Source organism: Venturia canescens, chromosome 10, assembly GCF_019457755.1.
Source record: "Venturia canescens isolate UGA chromosome 10, ASM1945775v1, whole genome shotgun sequence".
NCBI classification, from domain to species: Eukaryota; Metazoa; Arthropoda; class Insecta; order Hymenoptera; family Ichneumonidae; genus Venturia; species Venturia canescens.
The window spans coordinates 13,698,292-13,711,250 of NC_057430.1; the positions used below are offsets into that span (position 1 = coordinate 13,698,292).

At 48.1% G+C, this 12,959-nt stretch overlaps 1 protein-coding gene across 1 annotated transcript in view; it reads right to left on the reverse strand.

The window, feature by feature from the left end:
• ft (cadherin-related tumor suppressor fat) overlaps nt 1-12,959 on the reverse strand; it is a 56,709-nt gene that overhangs the window by 7,863 nt on the left and 35,887 nt on the right. The window contains exons 4-10 of the mRNA XM_043431034.1: nt 12,240-12,629; nt 11,578-12,000; nt 10,836-11,162; nt 10,567-10,744; nt 4,633-4,813; nt 4,289-4,542; nt 203-3,552 (exon numbers count right to left, since the gene is read on the reverse strand). Coding sequence (XP_043286969.1) covers nt 203-3,552; nt 4,289-4,542; nt 4,633-4,813; nt 10,567-10,744; nt 10,836-11,162; nt 11,578-12,000; nt 12,240-12,629 — 5,103 coding nt within the window. The remainder of the gene's footprint in view (nt 1-202; nt 3,553-4,288; nt 4,543-4,632; nt 4,814-10,566; nt 10,745-10,835; nt 11,163-11,577; nt 12,001-12,239; nt 12,630-12,959) is intronic.

Below are 12,959 nucleotides of genomic sequence, written 5' to 3' on the forward strand. Positions count from 1 at the left end.
TTTCATGTCGTAAGAAATTAACGTCGATTTTTATATGATTCCACAATGTCTTTTGGAATTTGGAATTACGAGGGTAAATTCTAGGGTTGAATTTTCGTCAGAAAATGTTCCTTCCTCAAGTTACGAATCTGTGTCCAAATATTAATCAGCAGAGATTAAAATTATGATGCGAAGAGGGAGGGAAAATGAAATGTAAAATTACCAGAAGATCCAAGCGTGGCAAAACTTCTCTGTCGAGGCTCCTGGTGGTTCTAAGGATGCCCGAGTGTTTGTCAAGACTGACGGAATCGGCTTGTCGGCCGCCGATCAGTCGATAGGAGAAAGGAGCTCCGTTGGGCGGGAGATCGGGGTCGGTAGCGGTCAGGGTCATGATGCTGGTACCAGCGGGCTGATTCTCGCTGACGTAGCCGATGACCTCGGGTGGTTGAAAAACCGGGCCGTTGTCGTTGACGTCGGTGAGCCGGATTCGAAGGGTTGCAGTGCCAGTTTGAGGAGGCGTTCCGGTGTCGATGGCTCCGATGATGAGTTCGTACGTTGGAAGAGTTTCGCGATCGAGTTGTTTGGCTGTTTCGACGTCGCCGCTTTGGGGATCGACCTTGAAGGCTCGATCGGTATTGCCGCCGATGATCGAGTAGAAAAATTGGTTGTTCTGGGGCCTGACGTCCTTGTCGATCGCTCTGACGGTCAGGATCCTCGTGCCTTGAGGTTCGCCCTCGGACACGCTGGCTTCGTACGTGTTTTGCAAGAATTCTGGTGGGTCGTTGCCATCCTGAATGGACACGATGACCTGGGCCTCGTCGGTGTCGTTGCCCCTGATGCCACCGCCGTTTTTCGCCATCACCGTAAGAATAACTCGGTTCTGAGTTTCGCGATCGAGTCTCCGAGACACGCTGATCATTCCCGAGTCCGGAGCGATGCTGAAGCCTCGGTCGTTGGAGGAGCCGACCAGGAGATAGTAGACCCTGCCATCCTCGCCGGAATCCTGATCCGTAGCCTGGACGAGACCGACGCAAGTCCCAACTTCCGAGCTCTCGGAGACGTCCATATGAAAAACTGGCTGCACGAATTTCGGATAAAACTCGTTGACTCCGGTTATGTGGATGCGGACGCTGGTGAAGCCGAGCATTCGGGGACTCGAGTCCGGATTCGCGGCGACCACGTCGAGGCTGTACTCGCTCGATTCCTCGTAATCGAACACGACTCTCGACCTTATTACTCCGGTGTCGCGATCAATCGTGAAATAATCTTTACCGCTGCCCCCGAGAATCTTGTACTCGATGATCGCGTACTTGGGGGAGTCGAGATCCTTCGCCACGATCTTACGAACGAACGTTTCCGCCGGTGAATTCTCCGGGAGATAAGCTTCGTAAAGATCGCCATCGAACTTGGGAGGGTTGTCGTTGATGTCGGAGACGTTTACGGTGAGGGTGGCGACGGATCGTCTCGGCTCGAAGCCTAAATCAGTCGCGGTGATGTTGAGTCGGTATTCCCGGATGTAGTCGTAATCCAGAGGCTTAAGAATCGTCACAGCCCCGGTCAAAGGATTGATGGAAAAAGTTTTGCTGTCGTTGTCCGAGGAGATGGCGTACCGGATCAGAGCGTTCGGCCCGTCGTCCGCGTCGACCGCGCTCACCGTCAAAATCGTCGAATTAACGGGCTCGTTTTCCGGGACTCTGACTTGATAACTGACAGCAGCGAAAATAGGAGCATGGCGATTTTCCCCAGTTATCACGAGGCTGACCGGTACCTCGTCCTTCTGAGGCGGCACACCCTTGTCCGTTGCACGAGCCCGTCCGAGGAGCGTCGTCCCGACTTCCAGAGCGTCGATCTTCGAGGAGACGACGATGTAGCCGGTTCTCTCGTCGATACTGAAGTAGTCCGTGAGGTTGCCGGCCCCGTGGCCCTCGATCAGGGAGTACTCGATTTCCGCGTTCACTCCGAAATCGGCTTCGTCCTTTGCCTCGAGCCTGACGACGCTGCTGCCAACGGGGAAGTCCTCCGGGACCGGAGAGAGATAAGATTCCTGGAGGAATTTCGGCGCGTTGTTATTCGCGTCGACGACGCTCACGTGGACGAGAACTCTCGTCGACAACGGGGGCTTCCCGTTGTCCGTGGCAACGATCGTCAACGAGTAGAGATTCTCCGGGGACGAGGAGCGGTTCGTGCGCTTGTAGCGCAAACTCCGCTTGCTGAATATGTCACCGGTTCCTGGATCAACGGTGAAAAGATCGGAAGGCTGGAGGAGACTGTAAGATATGACGGAATTGGGGCCCTGCTTGTCGCTGTCGCTCGCCGTAACCTGGCCAACTCGCGCCATTCTTTTTTCCAGCTCTGGAAAATTGAAACGATAAGATTCTTGCTGGAACTGTGGCGCGTTGTCGTTCTGGTCCTGGATCGTAATCGTCAGCGTCGTCTCTGCCGCCCACGCTCCGTCGGCCGCTACAACTTTGAGGAGGTACTCGTCCTGCTCCTCCCTGTCGAGGTGCCCGACGACGACGACGTTTCCGGTGCTCGGCTCGATGGAAAATTTGCCTCCTTTGTTCTCGGTGAAGCTGTACGTGACGTTCGCGTTTTCACCGACGTCGAGATCGCTGCTCGTTATTTTAATAACGAACGTACCGATTTCCGCGTTTTCGGTAACATTGACGCTGAATAATCTCGTGAATCTCGGTGGATTGTCGTTTTTGTCTAAAACGGCAACGAGAACCGTCGCTGTCCCCGTCAGCCTCGGCTCCCCCTGGTCACGAGCCTCGACCGTCAACTCGTACGACGGAATTTCCTCCCGGTCGAGCTTACCGTTCGTGCTTATTTCCCCGCTGTATTCGTCGATCATGAACATCTCGTCGAAGTCGTTCACGAGGTAATAAGTCACCTGACCGTTTATCCCGGAGTCGGCGTCTTTCGCCGCGACCTTCGTTACGTACAGCGGCGGATACTCTTCCTCGAGAACCGTCGCGTTGTAAATCGCGGCTTCCATTATCGGGGGATTGTCATTCGCGTCGGTGACGTTTATCAGCAGCTGGAGGACGCTTCTCAACGGAGGATCGTCCGAGTCCCGAACCTCCAGCCAAGCCTCGTAGAACGGTGCGGTCTCGTAATCGAAACCGGAAGCTACGGAAACTTGACCGGTCCGGGCATCGACTCTCAGGGCCTCTCCGACGTTCCCGCCCGCGACTCCGAACACGAGGTTACTCGAAACTCCCATCTTTGGACTCGACGCGCTCAACCTTGTTATCACTTTGCCCTCCGGCACTTTTTCCGAAAGCACGAAACGCCTGTCCGTGTTCGTTCGAAATGAAGGGAAAAGCTCTCGCCCCCACAGATGGATCGTTAGCTCGGCGCTCACTCGCTGAGGCTCCGACCCGCTGTCCGATGCCGCGATCCGCAATTCGTACGTTCGCTTCCCCGATGACAATTCCCCGCTCGCACGGATTATTCCTGTGTTCTTGTCAATTATAAATCTTTCCGCGTCCTCCCCGTGCAGACTGTACACGATACGCGAGTTATCAGCCTCGTCCTCGTCCGTTGCTCGGGCTCCGAACACGAAATCACCTGGTTCGTCAAATCGTTTGTTAATGCTCGATCCGTCGGTATGATTTTCAAAATTAATAATACAAATAAACTTTCCTTTCGGTATTTGAGAAAAAAGTTGTCTTCCATTTTTCAAGAACGTGTAAAACAAATAGAAAAAGATGAGTATGAAAATTCAGATTTTTACTCTTTTTATGTGCTTTTTTTACAATATTTATATTCTAAAGCTAAGTATTATTGTATTGGAATTCCGAAGGCATCCGAAGGCAAAAAATCCTCAACGACAATGATGACAAAAATGATGATTTTCGAATATACATGTGAACTATTTAAAAACATTATTTTTTCTAAATTATACCGAAAACTTTGAGAATGAAGATTGGATTACAAAAAATGGGAAAAAATTAAAAATTTTTAAAATTAACGAGCTTTGATAGTCTGATGAAAATAATTATTCATCCAATAAAAATTGTTGATTTCTGAAATCTGAGTGGAAGCAACATCGGTGCGAGAATAGTTAAAAAATTTCAAATGAAAAATAAACGAATGTGTGTGTGTGTGTGTGTGTGTGTGTGCGCGTGTGTGTGTTAATCATGAATTCAAGATGAAATAGAATCGGGATGGCTTGAGAATTAATGTCAAACTGGCCCTGGCGAAATGCGTGTGTATAATTATAATAAGAAATAAAAAAGAGAGATAATAAAAAAAAAGGGTTGAAAGCGGAGGGCGAGGATTAATCTCTCGAAAAGTGGCTTACCCGGTTTGGTTGAATCCGGAACATAGGCCGTGTATCTCGGGCTGGAGAAGCGTGGTGCATTGTCATTCGTGTCTTGGACGTTTATCGTGAGATTAACGGCCGAAGCGCGTGGCTCCGTCGGGCTGGAATCTTGGGCGACCAGCGTAAGATGATAAACGCGAGTATCTTCGCGGTCGAGAGGTACGAGCGTAAGGACTTGTCCGTTATCGGGATCGACGGAAAATCTTTCGGCCTTTTCGCCGAGCAAGCTGTACCTGCGAGTGAAATAAATTTTCTCGGGTTGAGCAGGGGTCGTTGTACACGTGCCGATAGCGGGTTTTTGAATCCCTTGGAAAATGAATTACCGAATTTGTGCATCGAGTCCGGCGTCTTTGTCGTGCGCGACGGGTTTCGCGACCCACGTACCGGCCGGCATATTTTCCGGGACGGTTGCGCGGTACTCGCTTCTCTCGAACTCTGGACTGTGATCGTTGACGTCGAGAACGACGATTGTGAGAATTCCTGAACCGGTCAAAGGTGGTGAGCCTGCGACAAGAGATATTTTATCAACAAAATGTGAGTTAAACTCGAGAACGCGATTTTGTTGAAAGTTTGAGGGAGTATACGAGAGTGTATTCCCCGAGGAACATCGAAAAATTTCATATTATTTTATTTCAAGCATGGATTTCGTGCACTGAAGCCGAGGCGAATTGAAGCGAGTCTTTTCCAGAGAGACTCCGCCAGGGAAGTTATTCCGAATTTTTTGACGAGGATTCGGCCCAGTATAGGACTTTTACGTTTGTCCTCGGTTGTTTGCAGTGTTTTTTGGTGCATGGCAGCGTGAAAGAATCCGCGAAGTGAGAGGTAAAGAGGTACGGTAGAAAAACCGAGAGAGAAAGAGAGAGAGGGAAGGAGAAATTTGGTTTGTATATAATAGCGATCGGTAAGGGGACTTTCGGCTTTGGTCACACACAAGGCTTCGTTGAGGCTCGAGGGCAGAATGAGAGACGAAGGGCGAGGGGGGGGGGGGGGGGGGGGAGAACCCTGACGAACTTGCGTATACGAAAAGAGAGAAAAAAAGAGGATCGTCAGGGTTCTCTGGCCCGAGAGAATAAAAAAAGTGCGCTGCTGCTCCTACGTTCCTCCTCCTTCATCTTTTCTTCTTCGTCTTTCGATTCTCTCCTTCTCTCACTCTGTCTCGACGCGCACCACCGCAGTTTTAATTTATTGAACCTTTGTTAATTTGAATATTATGATTTATAGTATTGTTACGACTCCGGGTGCTCGCTCGCCTCCCTCCTTCTCCCTTTCACGTCGTTCTGAGACCCTGCTCGATTGCTACAACCGAACCACCACGAGGGTGTTTGCAAGAGGTACGGCCTAAAATCTTGTCGAGAATAAGAGAGAGAGAGAGAGAGAGAAAGTAAGAGGGTTGACCGCGCTTATTTCAAAGAGCCGATTGCAAGGAGCTGCTTAATCTTCCGCGTACAATACATACGCCCGCCTTTCATTTTTTTGCCAAAAGAAAATACCGTGCAAGATTATCAACGATGCGAGGGAGAGGGGAGACTTTTTATTCGATTTGATAAGTTTATTATGCTCGACTAACGCTGCGGAAGAGAGTTTCGTGAAACTCAACGATTTTCATTGTGTAGAAAAAAGAAAAAAAAAAAAAACAAAAAAACGTGGTAACCAATCGTAACGTAAATCACGAAATAATTTAAAGGCGCACGAAATAACAATGACTCAATAATCATTCACGACGTTATGATTAATTGGAATGCAACGACAAAGTTGATCAAACTGTTGGAAGGATTGGAAAGACTTGGCGATTCGTCGTTTTACTAATCCCTCGTTAAAGCGCAATTAACTTTGATTTTATCGAAATACGAAACTCATCCATAATTCAATGGTTTGCAAGGAAAATAATAAGTTGGTCGGAGGCAGAATGGGAAAAGAAGAAAACTTCATTAACGAAAATAGACATAAAAAATAATGGAGGTGGAGAGTTCGTGAGTGCTCTTTACTCGTAAAGAGTCTCGATATTATTGTCGTAAAAAAGGCCTTAAAGGTTTCTTGTCTGGGTGCCGCGCGCGCGCGCGCCCGCGGAGAGAAAAGGAGATGATTATTTCGTGGAAATAATGATTCCTCGCTGAAGAATCTCTCTCTCTCTCTCAGTCTCGCTGCACTAGAGGAAGCCAACGACAAGTTTACATGGGGGTGGAGACGAGGGCGAAGGCGAGAAGGAGTTAAATCAGATGCGAGTTCCGCTCACGTCCGGTGGGTCTCTCTACCGTTCAAGTAAATGGTGGAGAGTCGTTAACGCATCGGAGGAGTGGCGCGTGGAAGTAGCGGCGTGCGGCCGAAGGAATTCGTCGCGCCGAATAACTCGGACCCGACCACGAGAACCGACACTGATTGTGAGGAAAGAGAGTCGTTGCTCGGTGCACAAATCTTGGGCTAAGAAATCCCCTGTGAGACGAATATAAATATTTCCCAATGCTCTCATTGCCAAAGTATTTTATTTTTCCCTTTTTCCCCCTTCAAACTTCGTCCCTCGAGCCCCATGGAATCTCTCGCACACCGAACTTTCATTCGAAACGAAAATTTTTATGTTTTACGACGAAACTGTGAGGCTTAGCGAACAAATGCATAGAACCAATTTTCTAGAGCATACAATTTCGGAGGGAAAATACCTAAATCGAGTAGTTTCCTCTCGAGATAAAATTCAACAAAAATCTTCGTGCCCCTTTCAAGCAACTTTCAGCACTAAAGTACAACAGATACGCAAATATTTGTAACAACATTTTTGTAGAAAATTTCATGCTCTACAACATTGGTCCCATACACCTTCGCTCTATCTCCCACCCTTTCAACAGGAAGCTCCATCAAATTTTTGAGCTGCGTGAAACTTTCGTTATTTTGCACTCCGCCCGACTATTAATCTCGCAAAGTCCAAACAAAAGATTTCACTCGAATAATGCACGCCTCGCTCGTCCGCGAGGCAAAAAGCTGGGGGTGGGGGGGTGCGGTTTCTCGTCGGTCAACAATCTGGAGCACGCTCTATCGACGTATCCGACCTATTAATATTCATTTATCAATCGCCTATTGCAGCGGCACTGGTTTTATATCTGTTTGCCCGGGTCTTAATCTCACGTATAATTTATATAGCGATATACATGTATAAATGTATATTACGTCGGTGGTGTTTGCGGTTCGACCTCGACGGCGCCACAGGAGTCTCGATCCGTTCACCCGCCCAACACAGATTCCCGGCCCGAGCGCGCGGTCTCTCTCTCTCTCCCGCGTAGACAATTATTGTTTCTCCCAACTTTCTGGGTTAACACGTTGAGACTTTCTAACGGAAAATATCGAGAAGGAGGGTGCGGGAGGGGAAGAGAAAAACGAATTGAATGCACTCCGAATAGACGATATTTTCGGTACCGGATTAAAAGCCCGTTCCGAGGGGTCGCCCGAGTCTCGGAGCGAGTGAAAAAACTCACTCCATCATTCCCGTCGGGTTCGAGGGAGCTTTCAAAAATACGGAAAATAACGTCGGATGATAAAACATTTCGTGCGGTAACAACGTTATTGAGATAAATGGGATCGCCCGTCGCGGCAAGCCTCGCGACGGGGGTGCGCAGCCGACGCGTTTTTCTTCAAACTCCTTTTTGCGCCACCGTCGGCACGACGAGCTGCTCGAGACTTGTGCATTTTTTCATCAATTTTTCAACAAAATTCGAGAATTCCCGGGAAATGTTGGTGAGAAAAATGTGGACGAACGGACCGAGAGTTATTCGTGCCGAGAGCGCATTCTTGCTTTCGAGACGCCACAATTTTTCATTTCAAATTCGAATATTTGACTCCATCCAAAAAAAAGATCTTGAGTACCTCAAATCGTTTGATTCGTCACGAGCGCGAAGATGTGATTTTTTTTGTCCCTGATGAAAAACATCGTAGAGTGTCCGGTCGCGCGCATAAAAAAAAGTGAAAAATCTCAAACGTAGTTTCTCGACGAGGAGAGAGCGCTCGATGGATAATTCAGTTGTACATTCGCAGCTGGGAATAGCGAGCTTAAAAAAGACATTTGAAAAGCAGTAACTCTGTTGGAGGCGCGCAGGAGGTTCGTAACGCCTTAAATAAATGTGAAAGCTGTGATTATCTCACTCGCGGGGGGACGACGACGACGACATAAATAAAGTCGGAGAGTGCAGAGAAATGAGAATGAAACGGTTTGAAAAATAAGTCAATGCGCGGGCTGTACATTACTGTTTGCAACGTTCGGATGAACGCCCGTCGAGGCGGAAGAAGAGCGCGCGAGGTTGCTCTCTCACGAGTAATCCTTCGGTCGGAGGAGTGTGCGTGCGCGCGAGTGTAACTCTGTGTACGTGTGCGCGCATAACTCGACTCTAGGAGCTCGATCGTACGACACTGAATAGCCAGAAGCGAGATACCGAGTCGATCGGATCTCGCTGCGCGCGGTATCCACCGCGTAAATTCCGGAGCTCGTCGTTCTCTCAACGAACCTACATGCTAAGATAAACGTCGTTCGAGTGAGCACGACAGACAGGGCGAAGGGGGGCAGCAGGCAGCGGAAGGAGGGAGAGGAGGAGAGAAGAAGAATTTTTTAAAAATAAGTTTATTACGCTTTAGTAACACTGTGAGGCAAAATTTGTTGCAATAAATTGTCTTCCATTGCAGAAGAAAGGCACCGATCAAAGCGTCGTTTCGAGCGGGGCAAAAAAAACAACAAACAAAAAGAGAAAAAACATGTATAATAAATAAGAAGAGCGTAATAACAGCGGGAAATGATCATTCAAAAATAAACAATTACGCGATGGAATAAAGCCAGAGAAATAACCATTTTTAATGAAGTTGTGAAAAGAGCAATTGGTCGAATATAAATCGATCTTGCAACAACAACCAACTGCAGTGATCGTGACGCAACAGTAATAACGAATCATCGCGCGCGCGCGCGCGCGTCATGCATGCGAAATGCTTTAAATACCGTTGCGTCGAGAGAAAGAGAGTGCAAGAAAAAAGGAGGAGCGAGCGAGCGAGAGAGAGAGAGAGAGCAGCGAGCCTAATTCTCCAGGGGGCTTCTCAGACGTCGTCGTTGCTGTTAGTCGCGAAGAGAGACTCGGAGATAGAGATTGAGAGAAAGAAAAAAGGTTTCTCGTCCATCCCTCCTATTGCAACGTTGATACAGCAGCAGCAGCAGCAGCAACAGTGTGCATTCCTATTTCTTGCTTTGGTTTATTTTCCTCGTGGGCTGTGAATGCACCAACAGCGGCAGCGGCGTGTGTCTCTATCTCCCATCTATATCTAGGCGAGTATATACGTGGCATACGGTATAGACGGAATGCATATACGTGTATATTGAAATATACGTATATTTATATGTGTATATCAATAGGTGGAAGAAGCCGCGAGCCCCCCTCCCGCTCTCGCTCCGTTCAGCCCCTTTCCTTGGTCTTGCTTCGAAACGAGTCCTTGTATACACACATTGTATCATGCAAGTGACGGCGGAGCTGCGTTACAAGGGGAACAGCATGAATCCGAACGCACGGGACCTTCCGCGTCGAATCGAGGGTAGAAAAGGTGCTCGCGTCTACAAGCTGTTCCATCCGTTCAGCCATTAATTCTCTAAATTTAAATGTCCGAGCGCGAGGCTTCAGTTTAGAGGGATAGAATTGTTTTCGGCCCGAATCTCGTCTTCGGGGTTATTAATTAGTGAATTGCACGAGCTTCGATGGTGAGATAACTCGTAGGACCAAACTTGTAGTTGAATTCACTTAAAAAAAGTCTCCGGCATCGCTTATTCTCCATCTTTGACACTCAAACTCTGAGAAGCCCTCGAATACGTAGACCTGGCTTTTCAGCCTTTTTTAAATGAGACTTCCAACGCGTTTCGAGCCCAAAGTAACGGAGATAGAGCAGAAATGCGCGGGAGCAATTTTTTGGAGGGTCGATTATTGTGGAGGAAAGTTCTTCACACTTTTTCTTCATCTTCGATAGTTCAGGCCCGAGGACTAACCGAAAGGAGCCTCATTTCTAAAGTCATCGTGTCGCTGTCAATTAATGTAATCGCGAAACCGTTCGAGATAGAGCAAAAGTGCACAGGACCAATTTTGCAGAGCGTCAAATTTCCTAAAAAAAGTGCCCCCCGCAATTTCTCCATTTTCAGGATTTTAGCTACAAGAGCCCCTGGAAAATCGAACCGGTTTTTCGCCTCTTTTTTCTGCTCCATTTTCTAGTCTCCTCTCCAGTAGAAAGACTTTTGCAAAAGCCAGACTTACCAGTGTCCATTGCAACGAGGGTGAGGGTATACTCCGAAACGGCTTCCCTGTCGAGCGGCCGCAACAAAAATATTTCCCCGGTACTCGCGTTTATACGAAAGAGATCGGTATCGCCTTCCTTGAGAAAATATCTGACTTGATCGTTGTAGGGCGGTGTGTCGGCGTCGTAAGCTGTCACCTGAACGCGCGTACGCACAATAACGTCATAATACAATAGGAAAAAATCACTGACTCATGATTAATGCTCGGAGCTCGAAGACAAAACAAACCTGAATGACGAATCCGGGTGGCACCATGTTTTCCATTACGTGAGCGAGGTAAGGGGAGTCGAGAAAAATCGGAGCATTGTCGTTCACGTCCAGTACATTGATTATCACTTCGGCAGTGTCCTCTCTCACGTTCTCGCCGTTCTCGTCGGCGCAATCCTCCGCCCTGACGATCAAACGGTAACGCGATTTCCTCTCGAAATTCAAATTCTTCGCTACTCGAATAACACCCCCGTCCTCGGATATTGTCAAGTCACGATCTTCGTCGCCGAGCGCGATGCTGTAACGGACACGACCGTTGGCACCTGCGTCTCGATCCGTCGCGTATACCTGTATACGACCAAATTAATTATTCGACACGTCGACCCGGTCCTTCGCGTTTGGACGCTCAGTGGCCCACTTCTTGCCCTTTTTTATTCACCTAAACTACTTTTCTAACGACAGACTTCCGCTACTCTATTTTTCGTTACAACTCTTTTACTTTTTTCTTTAGTTTACTACTTTTTAATCGACAAAAACTCGTCTCTTCGATGGTCTCTAGACCATTTGTGAGTGCCCTAAAAGAAACGGTTCAACTGCGGAAATACTGCGTCAACGAAAAGTCAAACTTTTCGTACTCCGTTGGAAATTCAATTTTTCTACGAGCGATGTAAAGAAATAGGAGAATTATTGAAATCCGTCATTTCGAAGCACTCGTTCATCAAACACTTGAATCTGTTAGAAGAAAAATGAAATGAATTTCGACCTGTAGAACGCTGGCCCCGATGCTCGAGTTCTCGGCAACGATCGTGGAGTACTGTTTGGGTTGAAAGACCGGTGGGTTGTCATTTCTGTCAAGAACGCGAACGAGGAGTTTGCTCGTCGTGGATTTGGGGGGCCTGCCACGATCTCGTGCGGTGATTTCCAGGCTGTAATTCCGTTGGACTTCCCGGTCGAGGTTACCGGAAACGCGGAGTAGACCGTCGATCGGACCGAGGCTGAAGGGGACATTCGCTCCGTTTTCCCCTCGTAGGGAGTATTCGACGTAGCCGTTTCTGTCCTCGTCCGGATCGAGGGCCTTGATCCTCATGACGAGGCTGTTCAACGCCGCGTTTTCCGTGACCGTCGTTTCGTTCGGGGACGTAAATTCGGGCGCGACGTCGTTAACGTCCAAGAGGACGATCGAGACCTGCAACGAGGAAATAACGATTTGTGTGCTACGGAAAAACAGACTTGGCAGGGATTTGTGAATGGAATTAATCGCTCGTGGCTCAGACAACGTCGGTCTGACCGCACGACTGACCCATTCTACTGTCAGAATCAGAAGCTCCTTCGAAACGGGTTTTTTTTTCATAACGAAACTGTGAACCTCGCCATAAAAGTGTTTACTTACGCGAGAAAATGATTATACGAAATTTTCCTTTTTACCTGAACACTCGACGAGAGACTCTTCTCCGGTGGCCTGGCGCTGTCCGTAGCAGTGACTACGAGATTGTAACTAGAAACGGTTTCTCGGTCGAGAGGCCTCTTCGTGTAAACGGTACCATTGGGAGCCACGTCGAATTCAGCGTTCTCGTCACCGCTCGTTATTTCGTACGTGATTCGACCATTTTCCCCTGAGTCAAGATCTCGAGCTGTAACCGTCAGGAGCCCCGTGCCGACGGTCGCGTTCTCCAGTACCTCGGCCCCGTGAGGACCGGCCTCAAAAACTGGCGCGTTGTCGTTGAGATCTACCACGTTGCAATACACCGTCACGGTCGTTGATAACGCTGGCGATCCTCCGTCGCTCGCCTGCACTACGAGAATGTAGTGCTGCACCTGGTTGCGGAAGGTTAATACAAATTTCGCGAAAATTACTCCAAATTCAGCGAATCTTCAGAAATTTGATTGGATTTTTCAGGCAACGATTTCGATGGGAAAACTTTCGTTTCGGATTTTCGCGTATTTCGGTCGTCGAATCTTTTCACCTTTTAAACGATATTTCGAGAGTTTTATTTTTTACTTTTCGAATCATCGAGATTGCGCCGAAATTCTTTCGTCAAAGATTTCCATTCGATGAAATCTTTTTGCTGGGTTCGCGAGCGTTTTGAGTCGAACGTATTTCGAATGCTTTCGATAAAGTACGAACCGCGTAACTGGTTTGTACAA